General features: G+C 45.3%; 1 protein-coding gene across 2 annotated transcripts; it reads left to right on the top strand.

The window, feature by feature from the left end:
• Positions 1-3,244: 3,244 nt before the first annotated feature.
• Positions 3,245-24,988, top strand: med1 (mediator complex subunit 1). Of its 2 annotated transcripts, none has more exons than XM_079492992.1 (16): positions 3,245-3,383; positions 5,872-5,978; positions 9,207-9,285; positions 9,736-9,790; positions 11,648-11,780; positions 12,018-12,046; positions 12,581-12,652; positions 13,383-13,457; positions 14,777-14,937; positions 16,451-16,562; positions 17,416-17,540; positions 18,703-18,830; positions 19,279-19,480; positions 19,988-20,089; positions 20,244-20,349; positions 20,447-24,988. In XM_079492992.1, the coding sequence occupies exons 1-16, from the start codon at positions 3,380-3,382 to the stop codon at positions 24,318-24,320; spliced, it is 5,364 nt and encodes a 1,787-aa protein (XP_079349118.1). In that variant the 5' UTR covers positions 3,245-3,379; the 3' UTR covers positions 24,321-24,988. The 2 variants fall into 2 exon arrangements, with proteins under 2 accessions (XP_079349118.1, XP_079349117.1); XM_079492991.1 differs by lacking the exon at positions 3,245-3,383 and adding an exon at positions 3,873-4,190.
• Positions 24,989-25,407: the final 419 nt, after the last annotated feature.

Genomic DNA, 25,407 nt, shown 5'->3' with positions numbered 1-25,407 from the left:
GGCAGTCTTTGTAAACTTTGTTGAGATGTGAACTTAAGGTTGAACTTCAGCTGTCAAATTTAAACATACTGTATATACAGAGCACAACTGGTAGCCATTTACACGCCTAATGAGTTTAATTGTCTCTATTTTTCATCTCCTATTTTTAAACTTGTAATTTATCATCATGTTGTTGTTAGGTCTGATTTGATTTGATTTAGTTAGATGTCAAGTTAAAAGATGCTTTCACACAAATAAAACGTCAAAGGTGAAAACACAAAGTCAGAAACTTATTTATATTGTGTTCCTTGTTCTTGGACAAAGAAACATTACAACAAAGAACAGGGTGCATAATATATGTATTGTGATTGAATGCCAAATAACATTTCTTGTAAATACAAACTGGAGTAAGTTCAGTTACTCTGATTCTGGTGATTCTATATGAATCCTCAACAACCTTAGCTATTGTTCTAACCTCTGCTATTACATACATTATTTATATTATACTATATACATTAATATATATTTTGATTATTTGACCTGTTTCTATCCTGTGTTTCTCTCCTTGCTCTTCCCCTATCTCTATCCTTCTCCCCTCTCATGGAAAGTGAGATAGTGCACACAACAAAAGGATCCACTTCTTTACACCTTAAAAAACTGTGATGTGACCAAAAAGTTGTCTCTGATTTATGCTTGTTAATTTGTCAACCAGTTAACACTTGTTAACACTGTGAGTTTCCGTCAGCCTTGAAATTTTAAATTTGGAAATGGATTCCTATTCACTAAAACATTTTTTCAAACATCATAACAATGTCAGGGCTAAATGTCTAGAAATGAATGTGTGTACCAGCAGTGATTGCCTGTGTAAATCAGTTCTATAAACAATGTGCCATACACTGTGGCGGTAAGTGGCATAAAAGCAATGCCACAGGCACAAAGAGAGCAGGATGGCACCATTACGTTCTCTATAATCAATATAATATAAATAATGGTTTAACATTATAACAATATAATAACAATAACAATATAATAGTGGTTAAGTGAAAAAACACCCTAAATCAGGGTGGTAAAATAAATGTAGGGTGTTTTTTCCACCTAACCACTTAAGCCCTGTAGTATATACTTTGTGGTAAGACAAATAGCAAAACTATAGCTGATCTACAAGCTCACAATTCATCACAAAGGGTTGTGACTTTTCCCAGAATAAAGATGCCAGGTTCAAGTCTCTATTCGGAATCTGGGGTGAACGTTTGGCAAAAAATTGCTTATCAGCCAAACTCAACACATGTGGTGTGGCTATTTTCTGCAAAAATATTTGGCGTAGAGGGAAATAGTGAAAGTTCACCTAGTATGGAGCCCTGAGGGACTCCGTTCAATGTATAGGTTTAAGTGGTTAAAAGTGCAGCACAGACAACAGCGACATCACCTCTCATCTCCCGAAATGTCCTAATCGCCTCTACATACGTTCAAAATGGCGACTCTCTCGCTGCCTCCTTCCATGCTGACCCTGCCCACTGTACTGTACAGTATGCCATTCGGATGTAGCAATGATGCACACACACACACTAGGAGGATTAGGGAAGGCTTACCGACCGACCGTGCCAGCCTTACTCCCTGTGCCACCCCTACCCCCGGCACGGAGGGGGGCCCCGCCTGGCATGGCAAGGTGAACTAGCCGCTGATTGATGGGCATGGTTTCAGCCCACTACTGTGCTCCCCACGGCCTGGGCCTCCCTTCTCTTTCTCCTACCGCTGTCTTGGCAGCACTGCCCATCTTCTCTTCCATGCCAGGCAGTCAGCTAAAGCTCCTAGTGGGCACATCAATTACATAGCGGCACCTCCCTTCTTTTTTCATGTCTGTCTGCGGCTGTCTGCCGTCTCAGACGATGCCAATATGCTTCACCTCCGTCTCTGTCTAGCCATCTCTTCTGACAGAGAAAGTGTGCCTGTGTGTGTGTGTGTGTGTGTGTGTGTGTGTGTGTGTGTGTGTGTGTGTGTGTGCGTGCGTGCGCACGTACGTACGTGTGTATGTGTGTGTGTGTGTGCCTGCGTGTGTAGCCTACTCACATTTACAAACACATCTGTGCGTATGTAAAAACCCACATGTGCATGCAGATTTTGCACACACTTCTGCACTCTCTCTTACGCAGGTCATAACGGTTGGTGGGAAAACCCTCCCCTGAGAGTGCTCACTGCCGTGGGCTCAGCTGTCCTATAGGCTCAGGTGTGCCTGCATGTGTGTGCGTGTGTGTATGTGCGTGCGTGCGTGTGTGCGTGTGTGTGTATTGTGTGGTTTGAATATGTGCCCATGGATGTCTGCAGTAGCATCCAACATTCATTTACCAAATTCTTGATGTAATTTTTATTATGAATTGCATAATAAATTATTCAAATAATTAATTAATTCAAGTTCAGCCTGCTTCACTAGGGTCTAATGAATCCTTTAATGGCCTGTTAATTCAGAATGTTTAATTCAGAGAACTGTTGCATGATAGACAAGACAAGAGTTTGTGACATTAAATACAAGTATTTTATCCCTGCCTATTTTCTAGGGTTTCAAAATGAGCATTTACATGATGTGAACTTTTCTACATCAGCTGTTAGGCTTGATTAATTTACTTGCGGCGATCTAACGCCATCTGCTGGATATATGGTAATAACATTATTCTAACTTATTTACAGTTTGTTTACAGAGTACTGCCGAGTTAAATTCGTTTAATTATCTCAGACTCCAAATATTGGTATTATGTGATGTTTTACCTTTTAAAGGTACATTCAGTGATTTCACTTAATTCAACTATCACTTATTTTTTCTTATTTTTTGGATAATCCTCCCTACTATAAAGTGTGCTGACCATATAAGGAGTTTCTCCCTGTCCCCAGTGAGCCCCTGGGGTTAAAAAAACCCTAGTTTCGGTTTGGGCTTTGGGTGAAGCTCCGCCCCCCCCCCAGCTATTCATGTCAGTGGAAGTTGCTCAGTGGCGTTTTGAAGCACCCGGAAGACTGCCGGAAGTACCGTCTGAGAACGTCTACTTCCGCATTTGACCACCACATTTTGGTGGTCAAATGCGGAAGTGCAACCGAGCGCTCAATGTTAAAGCCCAGCTGCACGGGGTTTCCCGGTCATGAATCCACGGGTCCGCCTGTAGTCCCTCCTCCTACCACTAGGGAGGAGAGCTTCAACGTTGAATAGCCTCACTGGCCCCTTGGGTAAACAGGACGTATTCGTAAAATCAGTTCATCGATCATTCCGGTCCCCCCTCGCCCGGAGAGAAAGACGTCCGTGTGCATCTCTTGAAAAAGTGGAGATAATTGACTAAATACACGTTTTGTACCAGAACTTTCACGTGGATATAAAACTAGAGGACCATATTTCACTCCACGTCTTTGGAATTATTTAATGGGTGAGTACAAACGGAGCATTTATCACATTCAGGCCGCACACAATTGAATTCAACCAGGGACAGTAGCAAGGGATCTATGCCTATGATACATGAAAATTTACGAAGTTAATTAAATGATCACAGGCATTCTAGGTCTAACTCAGTCGAGACTCGATATCCATTCAGTTTAAAATGTGGACATTTTAAATACTTCTAATCAGTTCAAACACACACCCACGAAAAAACGAACTTGAAACATACATTTTCCACTTTTCCCACATTCATGCAGCAATCAAAACTACATAAATGTGTTGTGCTTACCTTTCACCTTTCGCTTGTAGCAAGACCCGGCGCGTCGCGCAAATAGACCTCCATGTGTTACAGTGAAATTGAACTGCTATCGAATTCTGTGACCCCAGAAGTCACTGTACGTCCTCTCTCCATAGCATAAACCAGAGAACTCCGAGTCCTAACGCTATGGAGTCTGTTTACATTAGCAATACATCTATTGTTAAATCACTAAATGTATAACTGGTCTGGATATTCATTGCGCACAGTAAATAACATTGATATTCGTGCTGATGACTGAGTGGTGGACATTAGGGTTCAGCAGAGACGACAGGGCACCAATATTGACGTACCATTGAGGTCTACGGGAGCCGATGAGGGCCAATAGTTAACACAACAGTCATACGATGGCAGTGAACATGGCGGCGGTGTCTGGGGCTCCACTGCAGAGCAGTAGCCCGGCTAGAGAGCTCTCTCTGTCGGCTCAACAAGGAGTGAGCCAGGCCCACGGAGAGAGGCTCAAAACCGAGGAAGGAACAGGTCATTATAAGATATTATGTTCATAAATTTTACGTTTGTAATCTATTCTTTAGCCACCCCCCAGCAAGGCATGCTAACGCAAGCTAACAGTAGCTGTGCTCATCAAGTAAACAATAGACTGTTTCTTAAAAAGTGGTTACTTACATTGCTCTTGGGTCAAACCAAACTTACTAATTTAACTGGCTACGTCAGGCATCATGAACTCCTAACATAGATAGTTAATTATTGGTACTTTGTCCGGGTAAGTTTACTAAGTTATCTGACTGGCAAGTTAGCTGAAGCCATAGATTACTGTAGCTAGCAAAATAGCTAACCGTTCACTTACAGTATCCAGTAGGCAGACGCTAGACAGTCTTCCAAAAGATAACAACTCTAGAGACATGACACTTTAGTTAACAGTATGGCATTTTTAAATATTCAATCAATCAATCAATCTTTATTTATATAGCACATTTCATACAACGAGTGCAGTTCAAAGTGCTTTACAGTAAGAGCAAAAATAAAACAAGAAAAAGCAAAACACAACAAGAGAGCATCAAGTACATAGTAATAACAAAACAAAAATGAGCGACTAAAACAGGAAAGGGACATGCAATGATCTAGTTAAAAGCAATGCTAAAAAGGTGTGTTTTAAGATTTCGTTTAAAAATGTCCACAGATTCAGAGAACCGTAGATCCCTTGGCAGGCTGTTCCACAGCACAGGGGCATAGTAGCTAAAGGCGGCTTCTCCATATTTCTTTGTGTTTGGGGTCTCTGTGATCTCTAGGAGACCAGCACTAGAGGATCTAAGGGGTCTGCCGGGCACATATTTAGGTAGCATTTCAGAAAAATAGACCGGTGCATTTCCATTCAATGTTTTAAAAACAAGTAAAAGAATTTTAAAATCTATTCTAAAATGTATAGGCAACCAATGCAGGGACTTTAAAATCGGTGTAATGTGTGCTCTACGTTTAATCTTTGTCAGCACGCGGGCAGCTGCGTTTTGGACCAGTTGTAACCGACCAATGGTTTTTGAGTGGTGTAAACCACTCCTACAACTGGCTTTTTTGTGCAGAAAAAATGAGCATGGTTGCTATGTTCAAAATAATTTCTGACGTAATTAAATCACACCCGGGTGAACTGGATGACCGTAGCAACCATGCTCATTTTTTCTGCACAAAAAAAGCCAGTTGTGAAATCACATCCGGGTGTGGTTTCATTACGTCAGATCAGAGCTGATCATTACGTCAGACCACAGCTGATCATGCTATATAAAACCTTACACCACTCAGTTCACACGGGTGTGATTTTTTTAGGTAAGCCAGACAGGAGCATTACAGTAGTCAAGCCTGCTGGTAATAAAACAGTGAATTAGTTTCTCTGTATCATGTTGGGACAGAAATGGTCGGACTTTGGAAATGTTTCTCAGATGGTAGAATGATATTTTTGTGGTGTTTCTTATTCAGGAGATGTTGATTAATGTTTAATTGAATCGTTGAACAATGATAAGGAATATAAGCCATAATCACTTATGTGTTGCTTTTCCTTTTGACCTGTGTTCATCAGTGGTCAGAAGATTACCTATCTATGCCCCCACTATCTTCGTGGAAGAACTGGATTTCTGAGTCTGAACATTGTGAACATATATTGTGTCTGTTTTTGCCTGGTGTCTTATCTTGACGTCTGTCCACTGTGTTGCAGAGGCTGAAAAGCAGACCCGGATGGTTGCCCTGCTGGAGAGGCTTCATGGCAAACACAACGCTTCTCGGCCATGGCTGGAGACCAGCAAGGTGGTCCGACAGGCCATGGTGAGACAAAACAACCGCTTATGATTCAGTTCACACTTCACAGTGCTGTTTCTGTTGTTTATGACCTGACCCACTGTTTTCAGTCGTGTGTTGTCAATGACTGAACTGCACTTCAAATTGCTGATTCTCAAGCGTATTATTTTTAGTCATAGGGTTATAATGTCTATATAACAGCCAATACTTATTGCTTGCCAATGTACTCACTGTAGCAGCCTAATTTATTTCTGCCACCCACCCAGTGATGTTCTGACCTGAAAGGGTGGTGGAAGAACTACTGGCAGGATTTCAGTTGCTGCAGACCAACTCCAAACCTAGCCGCAATTTGCAACTCTAGATTTTTTTATAATGGGATGAATCTAGAGTTGCAATACCCTCCATTGACTCCCCATTCATCCAATTTGCGTTTGCGATCTGCTTGTATTAAAAAACGTTAAACTCGCCAACATTAAAAAAAACCCACCGTAGACAAGACATGTTATGAGCTACTTTCTGTCAAGTGTTGGAGTTTGGAAGCACTCGTTTTTATTAACGGGTCACGCTGCTGCCTCCTGCATTATGTGCAAATTCGAAACAGGTGGTACGCAGGGCCGTTCAGTGACTTACGACGAGTGCTTCCAAACTCCAACACTTTGAAAAAGAATCACCTGCAGAGAAAGTAGCTCATAACATGTCTACGGTGGATTCTTATGAAAAACAAGCTTGGCAGATTGAAAGAGAATAATTCAAGCTTGGCCTAGAGCTGCAATGTTGGTGAGTTGTTTAATACAAGCAGTTTTTCAGTATTCACCACCTGTGCGCAACCTAACACACACACAAACACACACGCACATATTAACTGTATATATGATGATTTCGGGTGTGCCAGTACAGTACAGTAGAGGGTACAGTAGAGGGACCGGCACACGGTAAGTCTGTCATTTCCTGGGGGTCTGGAACTCTGGAACTCCCCCCCCCCCCCCCCCCACCCCCGGGGACCCCCACATGGTAACTCTGTCATTTCCCTACGTTTTGGATGCGGGGCGACTCGCCGGAACCGGGCCGGCACCCTGGGTGCGTTCCTGTGGGTCTGGGACTCCCCCGGGAACCCCCACACGGAGTTGTACCACTCACTTCACACAGGTGTGATTTTTCGCACGCTCTGCTTGCACAAGTAATTATGAATATCGAAGCCGAAAATCGTCCGTTGCCGATAATCGGTCGATCCCTAATTATTTTATATTTAATTTATTGTTGTACAGTGTTTTTTACTGTAGCATGTTTGAAGTCATGGCTGCTAGTTCCCACCTGATGTTATGTGGAAGTTCCAACTGCTGCAGTTCATACTGAATAACTGCTAGCTTGCATAATGTCTTAAGACTAGGACGGAAGTCCAAGATGCACAGGACATTGGCCGTGGGTGCGTCGTCTCCTCCGAAGAGGAAAGCACGATCTCCTACCATGCAACAGCACATGTTATACATCCTATTGGGGCGTTTCCCCTTGAGTTCAACCTTCATCCAGGAGAAGGTCTCTGGATTTAATTTCCACAGATCATTGAAGTACTCTATTTTGATGCCACCAAATATGTACAGCTCTCCATTGTAGACAAAGGCTGAGTGACACCAGCGAATTTCTGGATGAGGCTGTGCAGAAGGCGTGGTCAGCCAACAGTTAGTCTCCGTGTCAAACACTCTGGTTTTGCTGTAGCCTCCTCCGTCCTCACCGCCCCCAAACAGAAACATCTTTGTCCCGATGATGGTTGCAGAGTGACGCCAAGAAGCCCATGGATGAGTGCCTTTGGTGGTGTTGATTAAGGACCAGACCATTGTGGAGGTATCCAACTTGTAGATGTCATTAGTAAGTGTAGACACGAGGCTTTGTCCTCGCTGTCCAGTGATGTATCCTCCATAGATAACATACATAACCTTCCCCAAGACACAGGCTGAGTGGTGGATCCTCGGCGCTGGTACAGTTCCAGAAATCTTAGGCTTGAACCATCTGTGGGTGTCCACATCAAATGCATACAGCACATAGTGCCACCCCTTTGTGTCAGAACACCTTCCCAAGATGTAGACGATGTGTTCTATCAGCACAAGTGTGTACCCAATAAGACTGATGTCGACCTCAAATGGGTGCCCTCTTTTCCCAGTTGTTACTAACTTCACCCAGCGTAGAGACAATGTGTTGAAAACATTCACATCAGTAAGTGTCCTGCCACCGTCACAGAATTCTCCAAAGGCGTACAGCTTGTGCTCCACTGACACAGCAGCATATTTTGATCTTTTTGGTGGATGCAGATGTTCCGTCCAGCAGAACATTTCTCACAGTGTGGATCAAGTTGTATTTGTAAAGTCTTTCTGTGAAACAGTCATAATGTTTGCACTATAACTTATTGGTTCCAGTTCAAATCCGCACAGGGGTTGTTGGCCAGTCAAAGAACTGATTACTATTGTTCTCCCCCTCAAAATAATAATTGAATCCCGCAAGCTAGGCAGCAGTCAAAACTTAAGATCAGAAGTTCTTAGATGCAGCTTCATCCATTGGTAAAAGTTGCTGAATGTTGTTTTTATGTAGTTGATGAATCATTATAAAGGATATGGTTGTGCTGTTGTTGATTGATGTCATTACGTAGAATAACCAATGACGTTGCTCCCAACTATATCGTCTGGAAGTTGTGAACATGGTTAATTCTTTCTTTCCCAAGTCCGTATACATACGTCAACACTAGGTGGTGTCGTACGTCGACACTAGGTGGCGTCATATCCCAAGTCCGTATATATACGTACCCCAACGTGGAAATTGGATGAATGGGGAGTCAATGGAGGGTATTGCAACTCTAGATTCATCCCATTATAAAAAAATCTAGAGTTGCAAATTGCGGCTACGCCAAACCATATTAAATGTTCAACTTCCTTCACCTTTGTTCTGCAGTCTGTTAGCTGGCAAGACTGCTGGTGAGGAATAATGTTGTGGAGCTAGAGTGGAGAATTCTGGGTATTGTAGTAATTGGCCTCGGGAAAGTCCTTGCACCAATCAATAAAGGGACGATAGATTATGTATAATAGCTGGTGTTTTTATTGGTGTGGCTCTGCAGGAGGTGAGATGTCTAGAAGCAAGTTTCTTGTAGTTAACCTACATGAAGCAACATTTATTTATTGGCTATTGGTAGTAAATTTCAGTTTCTAATCTTTCTATATATTTTGCCCTATATTCTGCATGCCTTCTTATGGATCCACTCCTTGTCTGCAGGAGAAACGTGGCGTTCTGAACCCGGCAGGCCGCCAGCTCTTGTTAACCTGCCTGGAGACCCTGCAGAAAGCGCTGACAGGTGAGCACAGTACTTTAAAACATTGCTTTGTTTGATAAAAGTCTGCGTATGAGATCAGAATCCAAATGATTTTATTGACAAATATTGTGTTTGCACATCAAGGAATGTCACTCTGTGACATTGTTGCAGTATAGTATTGTTGCAGGGGGGTTCCTCTGTCCGGTTAACTTCCCCCAAAATACAACATAATTTATGAAAAAACGTAAACGGATGAAATATGGATGTAATTTATTCATGGATTGCCTATGATATGATGTAATACACTACACACTATGGACTGTAGAGTCTGCAGTAGCAATATGGGTAAATGTTTCTCACACAAGTGAATAAGGACCAGTAGTAGTTCACAGTGCTGTTTCTATGGACCACCCAATGGTCACACTGGGGGATCCAATTTGTTAATTTCCTGTGTTCATATGTTTTTTCTTTTTTGTTTGTTTTCTTTCCCAGTATCATCTCTTGCCTCCATGACAGATCGTCTGGAGTCCATTGCACGGCAGAACCAGTAAGTCTTCTTTCTGCTTCTTTACTCTCGTCCTTTCACTGCCTGCCTGGCCGTGGACGTGGAGCTAAAACAAAGCCACAAGCTTCACCCTTCAGGTTATTGTTTGTCAGGAAAGTGATTATATTTCTGTCTGACTCTGATGGAGTACAAATTAAAGTCTGATGTTGGCCTACAAATCGCACCCCCATACCTTCAAAGCCTAATCCAACTCTACAACCCCTCCTGCTCACTTAGGTGACATTCACACCAGAAAGCTTTGCTGCGATTAAAACGAATCCTGCTGCGCATTGTCAGAAAGTGCACTTCGTTTGGCAGGTGTGAAGCCTCATTCGAATCCTAATGCGTATCAAAGAACCGCATTCTACTCCGAGCAAAAACGGGGGTTTCGCTTCGCACTTGATTACGATTCGGTGCAGGTGTGAATGCAATCCGCAGTAAATAAAGGAAATGAAGCAAACGGGCGGGTGAGGAGCTGAACGCAGTTGGAGACGGAGAAGGCATATTTTACGCAGCACAAAGATGTCCCGTTACCGTGGAATCGTGGATAGACGTGGTCGAATGAGGAGACTGAAGCCCTGATCGAAATTAGGAGAGTACATTAATCAATTGCTTAAGGAAACACATAAAAACACTGCAGTGTATTATAGCCTACAGCATATTATGTCTGTCTGTCTGTCTGTCTGTGCGTGCCGTAAACATGGAGTGCTGTCACTGTGTGGGGACTGGGGAGTAGGGACTTTCATCTCGATAAACTTGTAAACATTTTTGCGCTGCTGTCTGTTATATCAGTGCGCTCAGCGCTGTTCCTTCCATGCCCAAAAGAACAGTGCGTGGCTGCGTGCGTATAGAGAGAGAGAGGGGGGGGGGGGGGGGTCCAGTCCCAGACGGCACGACACATGCACGTTATGAGTATAATTTGAAATTTTGATCACCATAGATTTCACTGTGTAGGCTATAGTTTATGAATGGAACACATTGATAAAGGTCCCCCTGCTGCGTTTCCAATTGCTGCGGATGACAGTGTGAAGGCAAACCGCAGTAAATTAAATATGCAAGAAGTCCCAATTCTCCTCCCATTCGCATCGAGTCTACCGAAGTATTAGGTGGGAATGTGACCTTAGATCAGCTAACACAGGGAAACTGTCTGAACCTTCCCTAAACATCTGGGAGAAAGATCCACACATCCCTGAGTCTTCTCTCTCCTGGCTCCCAAACTGAGGAACAATCTCTCCATTGCTGTTAGAACTGCAGCTTCACTCTTAATTTGTCACTGACACCGCCGTAATCTGAAAACTCACCTCTTCAGGCTCCCACCTTAGCCTGTAGCACCTAGCCTTGATTGCCATGGCATGCAGACTTAAAGGGCCACTTCACCCCTTTTGCAACCAGAAAAACGTGAATACAACATATAAAACAAAAGTCGAGAATAGCATGTTCCGCAGGAAAAGACGATGGGGGAAAAAAGTCAGGAATAGCGTGATCCGCAGGGAATGTGTTAATAGTGTATTGTTTAAACGGATGCTAGGTTCTTGGTTTACCTGTGATCCTGGTTTACTGAGGCACTACACTCTCTCTGCATGTGTTTACCTTGCTTATTGTAATTCACTCTGGATAAAGAGCGTCTGCCAAATGCCTAAATTGTACTCTGTCCACATGTGCTCTATTTCCATTTAGTTAACTATAGAATTATTTCTGTTTCCATTTGGAGTACACTGTATAGCATTTAATTGTCTCTTTAATGCTTCTTTCATACTAAATCACAAACATTGTACCACGTAGGGGCTGTGCAGTGTATATATTGATTCACATCATCCTATCAACCCAGTTGTATCTGATCTGTCTCTGTCTGTCTTCCAGGCTGGGCTCCCATCTCAGTCCATCGGGGACAGAGTGTTACATCACGTCAGACATGTTTTACGTGGAAGTCCATTTGGACACCAGTGGACAGCTGGTGGATGTCAAGGTGGCTCATCATGGAGAGAACCCTGCGGTCAGTACCACTAAAGCCCGGTTTATACTTAGTTGCGGGCCTTTGTCGCACACTGAAATAGCAGCTCTACAACGCGTATTGAATTCCACCCATGTTTATTATGTTATCGATGGATTATATGAAGCGATGTGTTTTCACTCATTATTCCTATTATTAACATATTTGTTTGCATAGTGTAAAAGATTCGTCATAATCTTTGATTGAATTATTCCCCTTTTTTGGTTTTGTTGCTCACAGAGCTGTCCCGAGCTGATCCAGCACCTGAGGTGAGAGAAACACAATGCACACAGCACAATACCAGTAAGACGTCTGGGGGCGAGACGCCCACAGGCGTGCACTGGCCTGTACTGTCTTGAGTGTACAGGGTTTGATGAGGGCACAGGTAGGGTAGGCCTTAATCTTCGGGCCTGTTGAAAATTCTAGTTTTCGCCGGCTGCCCGGCGCGGCTGCACAAATAACTTTGGGGCAGGCCCGTCTAGAGTTTAAATGGACAGGTATCAGTCAAATGATGATGATGTAGTGATGTCAAGAGACCTGTGCACAATATATGGGGGCTTTCCCCATGTATGGGGATTTTACTATCATCCCTGTTGTCATAGTGAGGTCACAAGGCCTGGGCACAATTTATGATGTGACGTGACAAATTGAGTGACAAAATTGTCTGTGACATGACGTGACAAAAACGCAAGGTTTCATAGCTAACTGCGACCTTTGGTCGCAACAAGTTGTATGATACATTTAGGGTGAAATTGTTGAGAAATATGTTGGACAGTAGTCATCTTTATCTTCTGCCTCTTCAGGGAGAAGAGTTTTGAAGAGTTCTCCAAACACCTGAAGGGACTGGTCAATCTGTACAAACTTCCTGGGGACAAGTAAGTAGATTGTGCAACAGTTAATCAATTCTAAGACATAATCTATAACTGATAACTAAATAAAAGTATCAATTCATAATCAATCTCTTTTTGGGCATGTCATGAAATTTGTAAAAAAAGAAGAAGGTGAAAATAGCTTTATTTAAGACAATACAACTAAGATATTTATTTGAATGGATAAAGATCTTATTTAATGAGGAGGTTGGTTACAGAACAGTGCATGCCGCCAAGTACAATTCTGCAGAATCATGAAGTTTAATGCTTCATTCTCTTGATAATTTAGAATGGCTGACGTGTTGCTGATGTAGCATGGGTTGGGCACTGGATATGGACTTGGACTTGCACTTTTGTTTCATCACTTCAGTGCACTTATTGATACAGGCTTCTGGTTATCAGAGCCAGAGCATTTCTCCAACAATAAAATCCAATATAGAAACTGAAGCTTGATAAGAGAGAGATCAAGAGATGTTGGCTTTCTCACAATGGGTTACATCTTAAAAAAAGGAAAATCTATTATGCCCCAAATTGATCGCATAAGTCTGTTGATCAATCAAAGTGATTGATTGCCCTGACCTTTTGATGTCGACCAATAATAGAAAGTTCAGTAATTGGACTTGTATCTGCAATGAAACGCTGGTATTGATTCAAATGATACTGGGGACAAATACCTGTAGTGTAACATTATTCTCCCCCCGATGTGTGATTCTCTTGCTGTCATTGTGTGTTCCAGTAAGCTAAAAACCAAGATGTACCTTGCACTGCAGTCCCTGGAACTGGACCTCACCAAGATGATGCACATGTTCAGGTCAGTTCATTAACCCAGTGTTTCCCAACCTGTGCCCGAGCCTGGAGTTGGGGGCAAAGATCACAGAGGCCTTGTTTGATGCATTGTGAACTTGTGATTTGCTATTTTTGCTATTCATCGTATGAGAACTATACAGGGCATAAGTTGTTAAGCACAAGTGTGTGTGTGCACTCATGTGTGTCACACATGTAGCTGGTCTCAGCTTTTTTTCAGATGTAAGACTGGGGTGCTCCAAGGGTTGGAAACATTTGGCAAGCCGGAAAAGCAGATATAAAAGCTCATAACGCATTGCGACGTGTTGGGAATTGATATTTTTGGCTGAGAGATTTGGTGTATATGGGAAAAGTAGGCGACCCGTTATAGAGCCCTTGGCTGTGGTCAAGGAAATGAATAAGGTGTAAGTGGTTACACCTCAACATAATCCTCTCCCTCAAGAAGGGCCAGCAAATATATCAAGTTAACTTCTCCCCTAGCCTGTGTTCAGAAATCAGAAGACAAAAATGATTTGTCAATGTTATATTATATATTTGTCTTTATTTAGACATTTAAAATAAAAATTCATGCTTCAAAGTTCCTAAAAATGCCACAGACAAAGAAAATAAGATAAGTATTGTTGTGGGAAATATGTATAGTATTATTGTTCCATGCTAGTCTGTCTGGTCGTGTCTGTGAGCAACGACACCTTGGCCTGAAAGCCTGTCTTAATCCAATCAACCCTTTGATCAAGCTGTATGTAAAAGACCATGTCACACCTATTGTTTGTTATGAGACCCTGCTGGGCCTGAATAGGTATCACTAGGTAGTTCCTGTCTCAGGAGGGGGGCGGACAGCCAAGAGAGTCAGGGCGTCTCTGGATTGTATTGTACCTTTGTGAAGGTCATGTTTATCTGTGGACTTGCTTCTGGGGTATAAGGGAGGACTTACGGAGAAGCTGAGGGAGGCTAGTGGGATGGAGACGACGAGAGAGAGATGTACTGAGAGAGAAAGTTTGAGTGATACAGGCTAAGCCTGGTAGACTGAGAGATGTTGTTTGCTCGTTGCTGTTCTTCTGAATAAACTTCTAAGATATACATTCACCCGGATGGACATATATTATTTCCATAACAGTATTACATTGTATTTGTGAATGGCCATAACGAGTTCAAATCCGTGAATAACATCTGTTATTTTTGTGGGATGCTAGGGTTCAAGTGGTTAAATTTAATTCTGAGTAGCATTAAAATGTCGTTATTCTAACTTGCCTAAACCTGCAGGTTGATAAATTTAATTAATCTCCTCAGCATAACCTCTTAATTCAAGTCTTTTCCTGTGCTTTCCAGGTTAGCAACCAACGCTAACACAGTGGAGACCATTCTCCACGGCAGTGTGGGCCTGCTGGCGCCCCGCAGCGGCGGCCATCTTGTTTCTCTGCAGTGTTACGTGTCTCCGTACGATGTTTTTGAAGAAACAGGCACGCAGCTTAACTTCACAGACACTAATGGTGACTGCATGATTTATGTGATGATATTTGCATGTATAGGGTTGGGGATATGGACAAAATAAAAAAAATATCTTTGAACAAATACCTCTAACGATATTTGTGGGGATGTTTAAACATTTTAACCCTGGATATTTGAATAGCCGATCTACACGTCACATTGCACGTTGTGAGTTCTAGAAGATATCTGCTATTTAAAAAAGATCTTCAATAAATGTGTGCTTTGTTTTGCTGTATATTTTTTAAATGTATTAACAACACAAATCTTGTATTGGCAGTCCCTCCCTGCTACAAAGTCTTTTGAAATGAGGTTCTGCATGAGTCTATAAAATGTATAGAAGAGCTCGAACAGTCAGGGTAAACATTATATCGCTTTACTATAATGCAGTCTTTAAAACCAAGAAAACACTTATGTCACTTTCACTATCTAGTCTCATAACATGATGTCGATATATTATTGGTGTATTGGCCAGTTCCAGAAAACAAAACTTAACCACTTGTCTTATCTGTTCACTTTTATAGGTTGAATTTTGTCTTATTTCATTTTAATTTTATCAAAACGGTCCCCCGGGGATCTGTATTTGGCCCCTTACTTGTTTTTACACAAACTTGCTTATTTTTTCTCTCCGAATATTCCCCTATTCCAACAAGCCTAGAATAGGGATGCTAGGGTTCATATGGTTAAATGATCCAACATTACACACAGCATATCTGCTCATCTCCATGCCCCTACGCAGACTGCTGGAGAACACATGAAGCTGCTTTGCAGTAATAGTCCTATTAGAGTAAATCTGTATTATTCCCCAAGGGCCATTTCTTCTTCCTGGTCAGCGTTTCTTTTCCCTGCAATGGCACTTCAGCATGCAAATTACCGTGACTAAAGACTTCTTAGGCATACATCCTTGCATAATTTGGAACCGTTATGTCCTGGAAACATAAAGCGTGAGAACCTAGCAGAAGCCTTCATGTTGCCTCTCTTTCTATGCCCCGTCATGTGTTTTATTGCACCAAACAATGGGTTGGGCCTATTTCTGGGTCATGAACACATTTTTATAGGACCCATATTTCCTACATAAAAAAATAAAAATAATTCAAGATTTTCCAAATAGAAAACGACAATGAATCTGAAATTTTTTCAAATGAATTTCCCAAAAAAGAAAACACACACACAAACAAAAAATGGTAATAGCAGATCTACAAGCTTGCATCACGAGCTAATCCTGAGCTTGTAAATTGTGTATTTTCACTAAATGCGGTTTAAGTGGTTCATTATTAATGTATTTTTGTAAGTTTGGGTCCACAGAAGACGGAAAAATAATTATTTTAGGTCTTGAGCTGAAAAGGAATTCCTGTTAACTTGGTCCTGTTGTTTTTGCACCCTCCCAGTGCCCCGGTCCCTGGGCATCAGCGTGTCTGTGTTAACTTGGTCCTGTTGTTTTTGCACCCTCCCAGTGCCCCGGTCCCTGGGCATCAGCGTGTCTGTTAACTTGGTCCTGTTGTTTTTGCACCCTCCCAGTGCCCCGGTCCCTGGGCATCAGCGTGTCTGTGTCTGTGGAGGGAACCTCCTCTGTGTTCAAGCTTCCCATCGCTCCGCTCATCACTGGCTCCCATCCTGTCGACAACAAAGGGTAAGACAATCCCAACACACCCCCTTCACTTCTCTCCTGCACTGGAACGTGGAAATAAATCAATATTATTTACACAATACATCGTTCGTGTGTGTATGTGTATATATTTAAAAAATATGTTATCCCAAGATTTTGCAACCCATTTTGTCAATGTCAATTATCTAATGTAATCCTGGGCGCTACACTTCCTCTGCCATCCTGGGGGGGCAGCGGACTGACTTCATGCCTCTTCTATGCATGAGGAGTCTTCTTTTCACCTGACGGGGGGGGGGGAGTTTCCCCGTCCGGACGTAGCATGTGGAAGGAACACGTTATTCCGACCAGTTCCTTTCCCCTCCATCAGGCGCCCCGGCTGGCCAGGGGGAGGTAGTTTAGAGACCAGGATTACTGCATGTTTTTTGTGAGCGTACCTACCCTAAGGGATACGGGGAGAACATGCAAACTCCACACAGAAAGGCTCTTTAGCCAACCCTGCTTTGTGTATGGACACTGATGATGCGGAGGAGAGAACATGCCCCCAGCGGGAATTGAACCCAGGACCTTCTAGCTGTGAGGCGACAGCACTACCGACTGTGCCACCGTGCCCCCTTTATTACTATACTTGCAGGGGCTAATTGCCCCCTCAAGTATAGTAGAATTTGAGAAACCATCATTCTGAGAGTTGAATTAGGAAAATATTCAGTTTGGGTTTAGGGTTCGTATTAGGCATTTAGAGATGGGGTTAGAGTTATGCCCGATTTATTTTTATGCGTTGATGTCGCTCACCAAAAATAGCAGATCTACAAGCTTAGCCTTGTTCGGCTTCAGGGTTGGGGTACCTGTACACTAAGACAAACATGTGTGTGTGTTTCAGGACGCCCTCCTTTTCCTCAGTGACCAACTCCAACTGTGTGGACCTGCCAGCCTGCTTCTTCCTGAAGATGAACCGACCCATGCCGTTCTCTCTGTCATTCATACAGAGAATGGGCTCTGCTACTGGTGGGTTATACTAGCCTGGCTAATAAACCAGACTAATATCACACAACACTGTCGCGGTATATCAGTCTGGGCTGGCTCCACTTGGATTTCATTTCCCGGGGAACATTTTCTCTTTGACGCAATTGGTCAGAGCTACTGTCAGTCAAAGGTCTCAAGCATTGAACGTCACTGCACCAAAGCCCGCCTATATTGCATACCGTGTCCCGATTGGTCCGACCTGTTCTCTGCTGTAGGAAAGAGGCGTGCTACTGAGCCTCGCCAGACCGTAATCCGCTGGTAGGCAACTTTTTTTTGCCAACGGCTGATTCGGTCTGGTTTATTAACCAGGCTAGGGTTATACCACTTAAACCACTGGTTCTCAACGTCTGGTCCGAGGATCACCTTACGGGTCCATTGGTTGCCATCTGTACACTCTCGGAGTTACAGACATGTTCATTTGGACAACCTGGTGGTCCCCAGACCGAACGTTGAGAAACAAGTTACTTAAATCCTATAGACTTTGTTCTATGTAAAATAGCGATATAGGTATAGGAAATTATTATTAGACCTTTAGACCCAAGGCCACAGTGGCTCAGGAGGTAGAGCGGCCGCGGCTCAGTTCGATCCCCGGCTCCACTTGGGTTAGTGTTGAAGTGTCCTTGAGCAAGACACTGAACTCCTAATTGCTTCCGATGAGCAGGTTGGTGCCTTGCATGGTTTCCTCTGCCGTCGGTGTGTGAATGGGCAAAGCTTTGGATAAAGGTGCTAGATAAGTGCACCATTTACCATTTTACCTTTATTTATGGAGGTAAATCCTGTTGACATACAAGCTCTCATTTGTGGGAGCCCTGTCCAGAATAGCAGCTATAAAAATGAAAAGAAAACATTAAAAGACACAAACTACAGTTAATTCATCTAGCTTCATCTTGCTACACAAGTACACATTAAACAAATAAATATATTACTGTGGGTCACAGACACAGTGCAACCCTGTCATAATGGCAACATTAAGGGGATTTCATTTTCCCAATGGTATTAGTATTGTGAGATTGATAAATGGTAATAATAATTGGTGAGTTGGTAATGCATTATCAGATTTTTCTATGCATTTCAGGATGGAATGCTGTGATTCTTTGGATGAAGTCTTTGCTGATGTGTGTGTTCTCTGTCCATCTCCTTGCAGGCATCCCAGTGTTTGACAGCTCCCCCACTCTGTGTCCTCTATACCAGCTTATTGTTCACAGCCAACGACAGCTTCTGGAGGAAGGCAGTCCTCTTCCACCTCCATCACACAACATGCACTTCTACTCTGTAAGTAAACACACACGCACACACACTGTCTGGTTTTGAAGCTCACATACATTTATACAGTAGCTGACCGATATATCGGTTTATTTGACTTATACATATCTATATATTTGACTTTTCTATTTGACTTTGGTATCGGCAATTATGCAGCCGACAGTTTTTACCTTTTTATATTAAAAAAAATCACACCCGTGTGAACTGAGTGGTGCAAGGTCTTACATAGTCTGATCAGCTATGTCAGTGACGTCACAAACTAACCATAGCAACCATGCTCACTTGTGCACGGACACGTACACAGACACGTACACAGGTACACAAACATACAGACAAAGCTGGTTGTTGGAGTGGTTTGCACCACTCAAAAATAAATATCTTCAAACGGACTACAGTTTTGTGTCAAGCGCACATTGTTTGTTCACATTGTTCTCTCTCCCTCTCACTTCCTCCTCAGTCACTGCCAGACCAGCAGCACTGCTACTTCCTGAACGGAGACGCACCGGTGCAGGACGGACGCTCCCTGCAGGGGGCGCTGGTGTCCAGGATCCCCTTCCGCCACCCGGCCCAGGTGCCGGCACTGCTCGACATCATCCGCCACCAAGCGGCCTACAACACCCTGGTCGGCAGCTGTGTCAAGCACACATCCATCAAAGAGGGTAAGGTAGTGGATGGCCGGTCGGATGAATGAGAAAACGTCACTGGTTCCACTCAACAAGCCTGCTTTAATGGAGTCTTCAATGTCACTGTATCAATGTCATTTTGAGAAAAGCGGAATTTGCAGAGACTGCAGGAGGAGTTTTCTTGTTGATGCTAACCAGATAGAAATAGTATGTAGAAATGGTAGTTATGTAATAGCTTCTGAAGGTAGCAGATCCACAACGCATTGCAGTGTGACTGTCATGGAACATATTCCCTGTTTTGCTTTACTGCCACTAGGTGGCACAGTTGCTACATTGTTTCTTAGTTAGTAAATTAGAGTGACATTGGGTGTAGCAGCACAGTGACACATTGTGAGCACGGTGATTTTTTTCAAGTTATGCATTTAAAAAAAAAATGCATTAAATGATGTTCTTCTGAGAAAGTAAGAAATAATAGAACTATAGTCACTCACTCACTGACACGAGTCCAGTTGTTGATGAAGGAATATGTGACTGTTCCTCCAGACCATGCAGGTCTAGGTCTGCTGCAGTTCGAGGTGTGTCCTCTGACCGACTCCAGCTTCAGTGTGTCTTTCCAACACCCCGTCAATGAATCCCTTGTCTGTGGTGAGCACCCTCACTAATCACTACACTACATGAACTCTTTTTAAAAAACATATGAAGTTAAATAGATATTTCAACTGTTTGTGTACTGTTGAATTGATTACTGTAACTTGTGATGCTAACTGCCCTCTCCTCTGCCTACTGTCTGTTTCTGCAGTGGTGATGGAGGTGATTGACTCCAGACAAGTGGCCTGCAAGCTGTACAAAGGCCTTTCGGACGCTCTGATTTGCACTGACGACTTCATCACTAAAGTGGTTCAGAGGTGGATCCGTCTTTCCTCTGCCTTCTAATTTTGTGATTATTCCAACTCATTATGTTATACAGCAACAACATTGCTAATTGTGTCCTTGTTTCCTCAGGTGTATGTCCATTCCTGTGACCATGCGAGCCATCCGGAGGAAAGCAGAGACCATCCAGGCAGACACGCCGGCTCTCTCCCTGATCGCTGAAACCGTGGAGATCATGGTGAAGAATAACCTGCCGCCCTCTGGGAGTCCTAGCTACAACATGGCCGCAGGTGACGGCACTAACCCCATGGGCTTGCCTGGGCTCACTGGGGCCAACACCCCTACTGGAGGAGGGCCCCCCGGGGGACCCAACTTCCAAGGCCCCATCAGCTCTGTGTATGGGGCCCGTGGGCAAGGCCAAGGTGGAGAGTGCCAGGGAGGGGCGACCGGCCCGGGAGCATCACAACAGCAACAACAGCAGCAACAACAACAACAAGGTCAGGGTCACACTGACGATTACAGCAAAGTCACCCAGAATCCCATCCTCACCAGTCTGCTGCAGATAACCGGAAGCGTAGGTTCAAGCCCAAGCTCCCAGAATGCAGCACCGCAACCCCACCAGACCCCACCGCCAACCTCTTCGCCTGCCAGCAACACCAAAAACCATCCCATGTTGATGAATCTGCTGAAAGACAACCCCACGCAAGACTTTGCCGCGTTGTACGGCTCCAGTCCGCGGGAGAGGCAGAATTCGTCATCTGGCTCACCGCGCACCGAGAGCATGGGTGGCAGTTGCTCTGGTTCAGGATCGAAGGGGAAGAAAAAACGCCCGAAGAGTGGGGTGATGCCTGGTGGTCCTGGGTCAGCGGGTAGTGGGATGGGCATGAAAGGTCAGCAGTCATCCTCCATGCAGCACCACCACCAACACCAGGCCACGCACGAGGACGACTTCCACCGCGAGCTCTTCTCAATGGACGTCGACGCCTCCCAAAACCCCATCTTTGATGTAAATCTCCCCGGTGACGGCTTGGACACACCCCATAGCATCACCCCGGCGCCCAGCCAGTGCGGAACTCCACCCTCCGGCCCCGGCGTGTCTTACCACGCACAGGCACACGTCCAGTCCCAACAGCAGCAGCAGCAGACGACCCTGCCGCCTCGCATGGTGCGCCTCTCCAGCTCCGACAGCATCGGTGCCGACATCACAGAGATTCTGTCGGATCTGCCGGAGCAGACGGGCAAGGGCAACGGCGGAGGCCCAGGACAGCACCACATGGGCAGCGGTGGAGAGGACGGAGGCCCCCTCGGCACTCCCAATCGTGACTCCTCCAGCTCCGGCCAGGGCAGCGCCGTGTTCGACTCGGCAGACATCTTCAACCCAAACAGCAACGAGAACCCCTTCACGGACGCCGCCGACATCATTGCCGAGGCGGCCGCCACCGCCGCCACACCCACCAGTGACTCCTCGTCCAACAACTTTTTTCCCGACGCTGCCGACTTCAACCCTGACCTGCTGACCTCGGGCCACGGCTTCTCCCAGGGCTACTTCGATAACAGCTCGCCAAGCGCCGACGGAGACATGGACCTGGTCAAGGGCTTCGGCGGCAGCAGCCAGCAGAACACCCCGGCAGGAACGCCCCAAAACCCCACGCAGCATGGACAGAGCACCCCGGATCCTTCGCTTAAAGACTTTGACATGGGCATGGTTTTTGGAGGTAATAGTGGTGGGGGTAAGCCACTTTTAGGGCAGGCTCCAGACTTGGGAGAACCTCACTCATCTCATGGAGGTGGCGCGCAGAGCCCACTCATGATGGGCCTGGGGGGGATGGGAGGTGAATTCAAAAGCGCAGAAGCCAAATTGAAACAGCAGCAACAACAGAGCCTCATGAGGCCGAAGGACGACAACGGTGGCAGCAGTGGGAATGGCTCGGGCATGGGGATGGGTGGAGCCATGTCGACGGAGGGAAAACAGGTGAAGCGCAGCAGGACGCCCTCTAGTGAGGGAAAGTCCAAAGACAAGCCCCCTAAACGCAAGAAGCTCGACCCCGATGGCAAGTCGCCATCTCACAGCTCAGGGGGGCGAGCGTACACCCCTCCCAGTGGCGGCTCGGGGTCCGGAGGAAGCATGAGTGGAGGAGGCTCCAAGTCTCCCGGTAGCTCAGGACGCTCCCAAACCCCTCCGGGAGGTGCCACCCCTCCCATCCCCAAGATCACCATCCAGATCCCCAAAGGCATTTCAGGCGGGAAAACCTCCTCCCATGGCGGCTACACCTCCAGTAGTTCTGCCACCAGCGGCACAGGAAGCTCAGGAAGCACCAGCGGCAGCAAAAGCCACCATTCACACTCCTCCTCTTCCTCAGGGAAGATCAAGACCAAGGAGGGCTCCATGGCCCAGGGCAACAGCTCCAAACCAGGGGGTGTGGGAGTGGGAGGCGTACCCTCCCAGTCTAAAGGCTCCTCTCAGGGAATGGGGGTAGGTAAACCAGGCTCTTCCCCCATCACCAAACATGGGATGTCGGGGCCGGGAGGAGGCGCAAACAAGATGAAGCCTCAGGGTGGCAAGCCGCCCGGGTCTCTCATTAACCCAAACATGAAGCCCAACATATCCCCCTCACACTCCCGCATGGGCAGCTCCGGTGACAAGCTCTCCTCCCCCATGAAGATGCAGCCGGTTCCAGGCACTCCGCCCTCCTCCAAGGCCAAGTCTCCTATGGGATCGGGAGGCGGGAGCTCGGGCGGGTCCAAGTCCGGTGGCGGGATGGGTCCTCAGAAGCCAGCGGGAGGAGGAGGTTCCTCCTCTGGCTCTTCATCGTCCACGTCTTCCTCCGGCTCCATGAGCTTCTCTGGAGGAGGCTCCCAGTCTCAGTATGGAGGTGGTGGTGGGGGGGGAGGAGGCGGTGGGAGCAGCGGCGGGGGGGGAGGTGGAGGTGGTGGAGGAGGAGGAGGAGGAGGAAACAGCGGAGGAGGGGGAGGAGGTGGGAGCAGTGGAGCCGGTGGTCAGAACAACGCCAACAATCCCAATGCCAAAGGGAAGTCTCCGAGCCGCAACAAGAAGCCCTCCCTGACGGCGGTCATAGACAAGCTGAAGAGTGTGGGAGGCGGAGGGGTAGGGGAGGACGGCTGCGAGGTCGCCCCCCCTGCAAGCGGCCCCACTGGAGGCGGGCCTGGACCCGGTCCCGGTCCTGGGAACGTACCTGGCAGCGGGCCCTCCAACATGGGTCCATCGAAACATGGCATGTCTTCCCAAGGCGGGGACTACAAGAGGGAAAAGCCAGACAAAGAGGCCAAAGCCAAAGTGTCTGTTTCGGGGGGCAGCAGTGGCGACAAGAAACTCATTGACCCCAAAGCGGTGGGGGTGAGCGGAGCCGGACTGGCCAAAATCATCATAAGCAAGCCGGATGGCGGCTCGCCCACCATCAAGGCCAAAGTGACCCTGCAGAAAGCCGTAGACGGTTCTGGCGACTCCATGCGGCCCCAGATCTCTAGCCTCAAGGCCTCTCCACTTTTCAGCGGCTCCACCCCCAAACACGACCGCTCGTCCCCCAGCCACAGCCGCTCGCCGGGCTACATGCCACTCAACCACGACAGCGAGAGCGAGTCGGGAAGCAGCTCGGTGGCCGAGAAGTCCCACCAGAATAGCCCGAGCTCGGACGACGACCAGAGCATGAGGCCCCTCCCCCCGCAGGACTACATGAGCTCCCTCCCGCTCAGCTCGGGAGAGAAGCACAAGAAACACAAGAAGGAGAAGAAGAAGCAGAAAGAAAGGGAACGAGAGAGGGACAGGGACAGAGAGAGGGACAGGGACAAGGAAAAGAAGAAGTCGTCCATGTCCATGGGGCCTTCCTCCCATCCCATGAAGACGGACAGCTGGTCACGGTCCCCTATCTCGGCTTCAGATTCGTCCCTGTCCATGATGGCTTCGGAGCGCCCTTCGCGACCCAGTCCGGTCTACATGAGAAATGAGGATGATGACCTCATGGACTCTGCCCTCACAGGGAACATTTAAAGCTTTGACAGAGACTCTTGCTTGAATCTCACCCATCTTTTTAACCCCTTTTTTTAAAGATGCATGCCATTTCACATTGAACTGGGACGCTGAATATTTATTCATTTCAAGCCACTTGACTGTGGAACATCCAATGAACACTGACATGTTAAGTCAATGCTGTATTTTAAAATGGTATCAGTATCATTCAGTATCATCCCCATTTTATTAACGTGATTTTAGTTTATTTAAAAAAAAAATACATTTTAGTCGCCTGAGATATGAAAATGTCGTTATATGATTGATTGTGGTGTTGCTCATTTTATGTTTCTTTTCACTTTTTAATACATTTACACTTTGGTGTTCCCAATATGTCATTGTTGTCACACAGTATGTCTAAAGAAATGATGTTCAACCAGAATGTCATTATACTTTTAAGATAAAGACCTATTACACCTGATTAAAAAAAAGTATTTTAAACTACAGTGTACACTACAGTGTTTAAATTGCCTTGTTTTTCAGACAACTGGAACTTTTTAGATTTTGATACCTTTTAAGCTGTCATTGTGCCGGTTAATGTAAATTAAAAAAAGAAAAAGTTTTGTTTTAAGGGGAAAACACATTTACCCTTATTTTTTCTTAACTGTAAAGGATTTGGAAGCTTGAAATAAAATATTTCAATGCCGGAAGATTGTTGTGCCATCTTTGTTTGTGCATCTGACTAGCTGGCTCAGCAGTCTTAATTTGTAGTTAACAGATTAAATTGCACACACTTCTAATTTAAAGCTGGTGCTTTGATATTACTAGGGAGGACAATTCATGTTCCTTTGTGAATTGCTAATACATTATATTTATTTTCTCAAACAATACTTGACTGACAGAGAAAATGGATACAACATTATTGGCTCAGAAGCTTTAAACTTTTTTTGGGAAATGGTGAATTGAAACACCAGTGGTCAGCTGATTATGTTGATAGACTTAGTTATTGATCTGTGTGAGGAAATTCAGATATTGTAGCAGATATTACAGTGAAGCATAAAATGCAGGTAAGGGTAGAGGGAGAAGAATTAATCACAATAGTATAATGTAAAAAATAAGGGAATACCTA

Source organism: Electrona antarctica (genome assembly GCF_951216825.1).
Source record: "Electrona antarctica genome assembly, chromosome: 22".
NCBI lineage: Eukaryota > Metazoa > Chordata > Actinopteri > Myctophiformes > Myctophidae > Electrona > Electrona antarctica.
This window is presented reverse-complemented; position numbering and strand designations above follow the sequence as displayed.

Bases quoted from the DNA above. Each gene is read 5' to 3' on its own strand.
- med1 (XM_079492991.1), top strand. From the start codon at position 4,058: ATGGCAGTGAACATGGCGGCGGTGTCTGGGGCTCCACTGCAGAGCAGT. The intron at 9,791-11,647 runs GTAAGTCTTCTT...TCTGTCTTCCAG, and splicing joins TCCATTGCACGGCAGAACCA to GCTGGGCTCCCATCTCAGTC. The intron at 18,831-19,278 runs GTAAGTAAACAC...CTTCCTCCTCAG, and splicing joins ACAACATGCACTTCTACTCT to TCACTGCCAGACCAGCAGCA.